At 46.2% G+C, this 10212-nt stretch overlaps 1 protein-coding gene across 7 annotated transcripts in view; it reads right to left on the reverse strand.

Annotated features, from left to right (window-relative positions):
• Positions 1–10212, reverse strand: part of GRIA1 (glutamate ionotropic receptor AMPA type subunit 1) — a 349668-nt gene that overhangs the window by 5195 nt on the left and 334261 nt on the right. For all 7 annotated transcript variants that reach the window (XM_027545891.1, XM_027545889.1, XM_027545894.1 and 4 more), the window contains one exon: positions 5865–5999. In XM_027545891.1, coding sequence (XP_027401692.1) covers positions 5865–5999 — 135 coding nt within the window. The remainder of the gene's footprint in view (positions 1–5864; positions 6000–10212) is intronic.

Below are 10212 nucleotides of genomic sequence, written 5' to 3' on the forward strand. Positions count from 1 at the left end.
GTCAGTGACTCCATACTCCTGTTGATGGTGGGGGTTACCTGCTTACTGGTTTCCTTTCTAATCTCAGGAGAAGGAATGAATAGAGGCAAAATGGGAGTGGGAAGCATTGCTAAAAATGACCATTTCACTAGTTCTCAAACTTGGCTGCAGGTTCTAGGGGTTTCAGAGGAAGAAACACTGATGTCTGAGACCTGCCTCAGGGATGCTGACTGAATAGGTGTGGTGTGTGGCCTGGATGTCTAGAGTTTCAAACCCCCCACCCCCTCCACCCTAGGTTATTCTAGTATGCAAATAAGGTGGAAACACACTGGTCTTAGTTGATTTCACTTTATAGAGCAATTGAGGACTTGTCACTGACTTGCTTCAAGTTACAGTTATCTGTGACCTAGGGTCAAAGTGAATGAGCCCCTGCCTGTGGGCCCTCCTCCCCCTGGTAGCTAACACGTTGGAAGCTGACGTCCTCTTTCCCCTTGCCTCTGGGAACTGTGGTTCTCCCCTGTCCATCCTTGACATGCCAGCCATTCATCAAGTTCATCTTTATAAGTAGTTGTTTCTGAAACAGATACTCAGGGAGAAAAGGGTGAGTGAAAAGTCTAGCCTCAAAGTCCTGGAGTTGCTGCTTCAGAAACTCATTTATCTATCAGTGATGACACCCTAACTTTTCAGCTACTTGCTTTTCTAAGAAAAGTCTGCCCAGCCTCTGCACATCATAGAACACCCTAGTAAAAGCTCAGCCCTTGGTGATGCCTTCTAGTCAGAGGGACCACCTGCTGTGGAGGATGCACCTCCTACCCCCCCCACCCCCGACCCCCGGCACCCATGCCTGACCATGTACCTCAGCTGCTCATTAATTCCAGGGAAACATGCAAAGCCTTGATGGCCGTTTTCCACACAACCTGTGTCAGCACAGCCACTACAGTTATGAAAAGTCAGCGCCTCCGGGGGTGGGAGCGGCTGGGAATTATTTTTTTGGGGGGAATAATGTGGTAGATAATAAAGACCCTGGTTAGCCTTAATATCAGTTAAAGGCTCAGGTTTCTGTCTGTTTTCCCAGGCACAGGAGAGGTACAGGGTGTCTGAGAGTTTATTCAGTTTGGAGTATGTCTTAGATTTGAAAATTTTTTTTTACTGTGTGACAGTTTCAATTAGGCTAAAATGTTGGTGTTGCCTGAAGTCCCTTTCTGAGCCCCCAGATCTTCCTTGCTCTCCTTTCTCATCAGTCTTCCTGTGCCCAGTCTCCCTGGCCTTCCTCTTATGTCTGGGCAGGAGTTCTGGTTTTTGGGTCTGTGATCCTTGTGCCTCCTTTGGTGACAACCATCGTGCCCTGGTTAACTCCTTCTCTGCCTCAAGTCTGTTCAACATCACTGTTTCAGGGAAGCCTCTTGTCCTGCCCCTGACCCCATTCCCTGATTGGGACTTGACTGCTGTGAGCATTTTTCTTCAAACACTCATTGAACATATATTACACATTTGCTTATTTTCTGTCTGCCAATTAAACTCTCAGTTTCCTGAGAGCAGAAACTGTGTCTGGCTTGCTCCTGACTGGATCCTGAGGGCTGAGTGATGCCTAGCAGGCAGTGGTGCTCCATAGTCTTTGTAGAAGAACTGCCTGCAGGGTGCCTTCCCACTGTTTCTGTGATACTTGCTCTGTGTCCCGCTCATATGACATCAAAGGGGAAAGGGTCTCAGTAATGCACAAGCCAAGGATCATGTCCCATGGATGGCCCACACAACTAGATCAGACAAACCTAAGGAGAAGGACTGCATCTTATTTGTCTGTGTACTGTGGATGGGGTTTTGATGGGACCTAGTAGGTGATAAAAATTATCTTGTTGCCCTGTGGTCGGGGTGGAGAGAGAAATTGATGACGAGTGACTTGGCTGGTACCAAGAACCCAGGCTTTGCAGAAGCCGAATTGGAGATCTCATTCCTGTTCCACCAGCTCTGAGTTTATTGGAAAAACTACTTAACTTCTCTGACCCCCTATTTCTTCATCTGTAGAACTGCAAGCACAGGGTTAATGAAAATGTATAACAAATACTTTGAGCAGGGAAGTTACTAAAAAGGTATTTTTCCTTTTTTCCTCCCTTTCTTCTTTCTTTCTCCTTTCCTGCACCCTCTTCTTCTCTTTCCTCTCTTTTTCATGTAGGGTGGGGAAGGGCTCCTTAAATACTGTTGAGAAATAGGAGGCTGATTGTGAACTAGGTTTAGGGGCTCAAGGTCTTAAGAGTTGGCCACATACTGTAGTTAAGGGAAGAGACAAGAGGGAAGGTTCTTGCCAAAGGCCTTGAACACTGTCAATGTAGTCCTCTGTGTGAAGGTGGAGGCTGCACTTTTGAAAAGAGCTAATCTGCCTTTGGAGCAGGCAAAGTACAGAATGATAAAGAGAACTGCAAAGCAGCAAAGTCTGAGAGGCAAGCAGAATGTGTTCACTTATCTCCTTTGGATAAGAGAGGGGTTGATGGAGCTCTGAAAATTAAGGACTGGGTTGACTCTTAAGGCCCATAAAGGCATCTTTTCTGTAGGTAGAAGATTAAAAATTCTATTAGGAGTCTTATTGTGTTGGGCAGAAGTCATGCCAACCGGTGGAATTAACTATAGAAGATTGTGATGGAACAGCTTGCATTAATGATTCTAAGAGATCCTGATGTTGGCTCTTGAGAAATTTGATATCTTCCTTAGAAAGGGAAGGGAGAGAATGTCTCCCAGAAGTTATGGTATGACTCAGTTGACTTTCTTAAGAATTCTTGTCTTTACTTGCATGCTGTGACCTTCAGTGGTGAAGGTCAATGTTATACAGGTTTAAGAGGATCTTTGTTGTTAGCCACCCTGGTACCACCACCTGGCACTGACCATGATTAGTAGGATATGGTCATCCCATAGGAAGGGCTGGAAGTCCAGTCCTGCTTGGGCATGTCTGGTCTCATCAAATCTCATCATGGGGCCAAAAGCACATCAGGTGATATGTGTGCTTCCTGGCTGGGTGGTTCTGATGGTTGTGTTTGCTTCACCTAACAGCAGCTCCTTGCATTGCCTCACCCTATCCTCCAGGAGATTTTCTTTGGATACAATCCCACATTAATCTAACTAACGCTTACCCTATGTATGTGGGATGTCCAAAGAGAAATCAGATACAGCTTCTTACCTTAGGAAACTCACAATCTCTATGGCTTAAAAAACCCTAGGACATGTAAGTAGGGGCTATGAAATGAAAGTCTTAAGGAGGCTGTAGCTGGCCATTAAGAATATATTTCTAGTTAATAATGTAATTCTAGTAATTATTATTTACTTAGGGCTTACCATGGCCCAGGCATTTTGCAGAGCCTTTATATCCACTTTTTCATATAATCCACAACAATTTTTATAAGGTGTATATTGGGTTGGCCAAAGGTTTGTTTAGGTTTTCCATATGATGTTACTGAAAAACCCAAATGAACTTTTTGGCCAGCCCAGTGTTACCACTAGCCCCATTTTATGAAAAGGAGGATCAGAGAGCTATTGAAACTTGTTCAGGATGACTCAGTTAATGTGCAGAGCAGGCAAGATTTGTGCTCAGACATTCATTCTTCAGAGCCATGCTGCGCTGTGTTTGAGGGAAGTTCCCTCAGTGAGCACCAGGCCAATCCTGGGAGCCTGGTTTCGGTTATGGCCCATGGGGGAGGTTTTGGGGGGTTGTAAAGGTTGTGCTCACCTAGGTCTTCTCCTTTTCCACTTACTGCCTCTGAAGTAACCTTTCTACACTTTTGAAGGGTAAGATAAGAGTCTTTAGACATATGTTTTGAATAGGGTAGGCAAAGACAGCCCTTCAGGTTCTAGGAGACCTTGTTGTGTCCAGCCAAGCTCCTTGGAGGTCTACACTGGATTTAGAATCTGAGGTCCATACTTTTGCTGTGCTTTGTTCTTTCTGAGAGGACCTGAACTTGGATGAACTGGTCAAGGGTGGGATGGAGGTGTTCCTAGGTCCCTGACCAAGTACTATCACACTACCGACCCTTAATTACTCCATGTGTACATCTTGGGAAGTTGACTTTGGGGTTTCCCTAGTGGCTCAGATGGTAAAGAATCTGCCTGCAATGCAGGAGACCTGGATTCAATCCCTGAGTTGGGAAGATCCCCTGGAGAAGAGAATGTCTTCCCACTCTAGTATTCTTGCCTGGACAGAGGAGCCTGGAAGGCTATAGTGCATGGGGTTGCAAAGAGTTGGATGCAACTGAGCAACTAATTATGGGACAGAAGACAGAGAGAGGCATTGGCTTGCATCAAGGCACATGGGTGGGTACACATGGAAAGCATGAGGTGGGTGGCTAGAGTATGGAGCATGTAAGGAGAGCAGATTGCCTGGGGAGGGGAAAGTAGGCTAGAACTATGATGTGGCAATGTTGAATGCCAGGACAGAAGGCCCTCCGCTCTCAACTCCCACTCCCTGTGTACAGAACTCAGTACAGAGTTTCCAAACAGGGGAAGCAAATGTCCAGCAATGTCTTCTCCAAGAGGGACCTGGAGGTATATGTAGGGTGGGTGCCTAAGGCAGGAAAAGGGTTGGTAGGAGGCTATGGCTGTGATCCAACAGTGGGTATGCTGAGTCTGGGAGCGATTGCATGTTGAAAAAAGGGCTTCTTAGGGCACATTCTGGGAGAGAAGATTCTGTCAGTGAGTCCTGTTAGTCCACTCAAGTCAAAATAATAGCCTAGGATACATTGCTCAGAATGACTGTGCTTCTTGCCACTTCTGTTGGTTTGAATTCCACTTGTCCTTCCTCTTAATTTCTGGTTCTTCCCGGAAGCCTTCTCTACTTTCTCCCTCCTATATATCCCTATAGGTCTTCCTATCTATGCCATAGTTTGGGTCCCTGAGTAGATTTTCTTTGTTAAAAATGCTGAAGGTTACAGATAGTATCATAGTCCTCTCTGCCCCCTCATGATGTCTTGCTTGTAGTGTTGCTCACATGAATAACATTTCCTTGCCAAAATATTTTCTTTTTGAAGCTAAATGATGACAAGTGAGGGGTCTTGATGGTCATTTAGTCCAGACTCCCATTGGATACTTTGAATCTATACATTTGTCAAGAATTATTCAGCCTCTACATGTATGCCTCTAGTGATGGGCTGTGTGTTACTTACTGACACAATCCATCCCATTTTGGGATAGCTCTGAAAGAAAAGTAGATCTCACTTACTGTGTTCACATCTGTTCTCTGTAACTTTTAGTCATTAGTACTTGTTGTATATTTTGGGACTCCACAAAACTGATCTGTTTTCTTTCACTCCCAAGAATTCGTCATGTTTTTATGGGCAGCTCTCATAACTTCTATATTTCTTCTCTTTTTGAGTTAGCTGCCTTCACTATATTTGATGTGGTTTGGGGTCATCAGTTAATGTGCTTACCTCTCTGCCAAAGTCCATCTTACTGTATGATGGCCAAGAATAGACCTACCTCACCCGGCATGGCAAGGTCATCCACCTTGCAGAGGGAAGATGCCCGCTCTGCTGTTTTGGAGCTAAGCTGCAGTTAACGTGACCTCAGAGAGTCACTGCCAAGAGTGACCGTGAGGCAGTCACTCTTGCCTCTCACTGCCTTGAGTGTCCACTCAACCCCTACCTTTTCATCTCACCCCCCATCACTGGCTGATGCATCTGCTTTCTCAGGCCTCGTGTTTACCCTGACACATGCCAACATCTCCCTTCCTCTCTCACTGCTGCCTCTTTCCCTGCCACCTTCCTCATAACCTAGCTCTCTGTCATCCCCTGCCTCAAACTGACCGCCACCTCCCATCACTCCCCACCCTTTCTAGCAAAAGGGACTCCCAGGAAACCCAGCTGTATCACAGAACAGGTTAGGAAAAAGGTCTGGGAAGACGATGCCACCTTCATCCGCTTGGATTCGCTACGGGATTTGTAGCAGAACTCAATTAAGGCAACCAGCATGGCGAGTCCAAGTCCTCCGATCAGGATGTAGAACACGCCCGCCACATTGCTGAGGCTGAGAGCACTGGTCTTGTCCTAGGAAGAGGAGGAGGGAGAGGGGAGGGGGAAGAGTCCAATGAGCCAGGGGGCTAGAGACTAACCAAGCAGCAGCATTTTAACACACATACACTCAACCCCATCACCCTCTTTAACATTCATAATAGTTGGAAAGGCTTTGTATATATTGACAGAGTGCTCAACATTCCCCAGGAAAAAAATGTGTGCCTGTGTGTATGCATGTGTGTGTGTGTGTGTGACAATTCTCTGAGCATCCCTGATTATATTTAGTTGATAATTAGATTTCCATCCTCCCCAGTGCCTGTTTTAGGGTGGGGGATGCCACAAGAAGTCGGGGCAGTTTCCACCAAGATCTGCACCCCTGAGCTTACCCCATTCTTTCAGGAAACTGTGTCCCTTCCTTTTCAGCCGAATTCATGCCCCCCCACCCCCTCAGTTGCTCAGCAACACACTGGCCTTGCTTATTGTTTATGCCTGTGAGCATTTTTCTGTGAGTTGGTACTTAAAGTGAACTTTCTCCTAGATGTGCATTTGATTTCAATTTAATAAGACAGTTATTGTATGTATAATAAATATCAACCAATGTATACCTTTAACTTACTGTGCTGAGTCACAATGAAGGGAAAAAGAAAACTGGGGGGCTTGGAATAGAAAAAAGGCACTGAGGTAGAAAAATGGCTCCATTAAACCCTAATAATTATGCTTAATTGGAGTCATTTTTCTCATGGAGGTGCTTGCTGAAAAACTCCGTAGGCAGATTCAGATAGCTGAATTTAGAAATCTCTGTTGCCTGGGCTAAAAGATCTTGCACTAGTTCTGAATGGGCAGGACCGGGGAGCAGGGTACTTAATTCCTAGGGTCCTGGGGACAAGCGTCCATGTCCAGTAGGAAGTGGACAGAGCTCATTTCGCGGAGCCTGAGAAGCAACATCAGTTTGTGAGACCATCCCTGAGTTCTGTCACTTCTAATGGGATTCGAGTTGGGGACTGAGGGACAGCATCCTCCTAGTTGGTGAAAACAAACAAACAAAACTTCTGGTTATGGGGGAGGGTAATGACCTGGGGAGATCGACTGTGTTAGTACCTCAGTCGTGTCCAACTCTTTGCAACCTCATGGACTGTCGCCCACCAGGCTCCTTTGTCCATGGGATTCTCCAGGCGAGAATACTGGAGTGGGGTGCCATTCCCTTCTCCTGGGGATCTTCCCAAGCTAGGGATTCACTCTGGGACTCATGCCTTGCAGCAGATTCTTTACCATTTGAGCCACCAGGGAAGCTGACTTGGGGAGAGGGGGATCAATTAAATTCTTGACTCAGGCAAAAAAACATCTTTAGATCTTGGAAGCAGACTCATCCCCAGATGCCATGGTGGCTTGAACATCTTGGTTGATATTGTTTGCTCAGGTTTAGATTTCTCATCGAATTAAAATGAAATGCATGCCTCCTCTGGCACTGGTGCATAGCCGTGGTTGGTCGGTGGCACTAGGTAGGATTTTATATCTCTCTGTGTGTTCTTTTTCAGGTGGGGTTGTTGGTGAGTCATGCAGAAGGTGAGCTGTCGTACCCTAGGGACTACTCTGAATCTGGGTATGTGGAAAGGGGTCAGCAATTGACCAAGTCAGTGGCCTCTGCCCCAGTTCTACTTGGTGCATTGTACAGGATTCAGCTCGGCTGAGCTTGGGGACCACAGCTGGCAAATAGCAGCCTCCCTTCTCTCCCCAGAAGCCGCCTTGGCTGGCAGAGCTGTTGGATTATCTAAAGCATATTTCTCTGGTGGCTTCCTGTATTGCTAAAGCAGATGGTTCTTGAATATGGTTACACTTGGCAAGGTGTAGCCTGGCTTTGGAAGTGGTGGAAATGATTATTGAGAGGGGTAGAATTTCTCCTGCTCTGGTATCGTGGCCTGACAAGGGAAATATGCAAAAATGAGTTTGGGGCTTGGTTCAAGAGTTGGCTGAACAAGTAAATTCTCACTTGGCTTGGTTTTTCAGAATGCTCAAAATGTCTGCCTCTTTGGTGTTTGTGAGTTCTGTAGTTCCCCTGGGAAGTAAGTCTTTAGAGTTTTTGGAGGACTTATGATTTATAGAAGTTCCTACAAAGCTCTCCTGTGTGGGCAGGCCTGGGGTGTGGTGGGGAGGCACATTACTGTATTATCAGCTCACAGCTTGGAAGAGAGTGGTTGACAGTGAAGCTCGGATGGAGTGGATGGGGAACTGGCCTGTGGGGAGGTGGTAGACAAGAAGGCTAGGAAGAAAGGACTGAGTGCTGTTGACTTCACCAGCTGATCAGCCTTTCAGCAGCTGAAGTACATCTTGCCTCCTGGTTACCAAGGCTGTTTTTGTTTCCTTCTTTATAGTCTTTTCAAGTTTACTTTGGTTGTAGATTATCTTCAAGGATAAGGGAGTGGTGGGCACCTTTTTTGGTTACTATCTTCAAAAAAAATCATAAAAAGCCATCTTCCTCCCTGACTGTAGAAGGTGGACTGTCCATTTGTGATACATCATGTAAGGAAGGAGGGTCAGATCTTCATATGGAAGTGGGAATAGGAGGCATAGTCTGTGTATCTGCAGGAGGAAGGTCCAGTGACTGAGTCTTTGTATCTGGAGGTAGAGAGCAGCCTTCACTTCTGAGGGAGGTCTCTGGCCCATGGGGATGGCAGTCTGTGTTGGTGAGGGGACATATGCCATACAAACCAAACCAAGAGGGCAGTCAGATGGTATGGGCACTGCCACCTCTAGCAGGACACAGTGCTATGGATCCTTCTTTATGTTGACACAGTCCTGGGAAGACCTCTGGAATCAAGGGAGCACCTGAGTCACCAGCAGTATCAGAAAGAAAACTTAGATGAAGCATTACCATCTAAATTTGGCACAGTGTGATAGGGTGTATAATGAAGGGCTGGTGGGTGTTGGCGTCTTCTTGGCTCATGTAGTTGAGGAGTTTACATTTAGGCAAGGTTTCTAATTTCCCTTGGGTGTGCCACTGACTTTGATAGCACCAAATTTAGTTCTTTCGAGGAGACCCAAGCCATAATCTTCCATCAAGTTGCCTTTACCGACTTTCTTTGACTTTGTCTGTTGGAATATGATGAGGTATCCTGGGGCAGAAACAAAACTTCCAGTTATTTAAGGATCAGAACTGTGATTCCTCTGTCTCCACATCAGAGGGGACTTTTTCACTCCTTTGTGCACAAACAGCCATGTTCACATTTCATGAGCAAGCTACACGCTTCCCAACTTTGACTGGGGAGAGGGAAGGACAGAACCCGAGTCTCCCGAGCGCCCCTCTGGGAGACCCCATTCTCCCCGCATCCCTTAGCAGCTGCACTTCCCAGAGCCAGGCAGCTTGCTGGTGGGAGTGAAGAACTCACAACTTGTCTTCCAACAGGAGCAAGGAGAGTGACAGTACCAGGAAGAATGACAGGCGAAAAGAAAAACAAAATTCCATCTTTCAGAGTTGTTGGGCTTGTTGTTATGGTGATGAGCTCCCCCCTTCATCTGTTCCCCTTAACCTATTGTCTTGATTTGCTGCCTTCCCCATGTGCAAGTGATATTTTCTTCTTTTTCATATTTTTCCTTGCTCTTCCCACGTATTGGGGGACTGTCCCAGACGCCCTCTGTGTTTCTGAGCCAACATCCCACCCAGGAACATGAAGATGTGATTCTTCATGAGGAGGGTTGAACCAGGTCTGAGGCAGAGAGACTTGATGCTTTTTAATGGCATAAGTAGAAAGTTCTAAGGAGAAGCCAAGGCTTTGGCCATAAGACTAGTCCCTCCCATGGATACTGGGATGCCCATTCCATGAAGTCTACTAAATCTGGACCAAGCTTCAGTTTCTGCAGATGCTCCCATTCCTTCTATCTTCCTGATGTGAGTTTGAACTCCCCTGAAGTAAAGGCTGTAGCTTTTGCTCTCCTCTGCCTTCCACAGATTTTCTGATGTGGGTACAAATGGAGTGTTAGGGGTGCCTGCAATCCATCCCAGACTGGATCTGTAACCTGACTTTGCCTTTCGTGTCCATGAGGATAGTCCAGCCCTTCTTCCAACTGTTAGCCTTTCTGCTCTAGTAGGCTTTCTCTTGTGCTTTTCCAAAACTTATGTTTTTGGCTTAGGAGCCATTTTCCTGAGCAGTTGATTATTTCCTGGGAATGGAGACTGAGTGGTTGGCTAGCTTCACTCACAAGCTGGAACCAAAGTGGGGGAGTTATGAAAGGTGGATTTGATTGAATTAAA

Source organism: Bos indicus x Bos taurus, chromosome 7 (assembly GCF_003369695.1).
Source record: "Bos indicus x Bos taurus breed Angus x Brahman F1 hybrid chromosome 7, Bos_hybrid_MaternalHap_v2.0, whole genome shotgun sequence".
NCBI classification, from domain to species: Eukaryota; Metazoa; Chordata; class Mammalia; order Artiodactyla; family Bovidae; genus Bos; species Bos indicus x Bos taurus.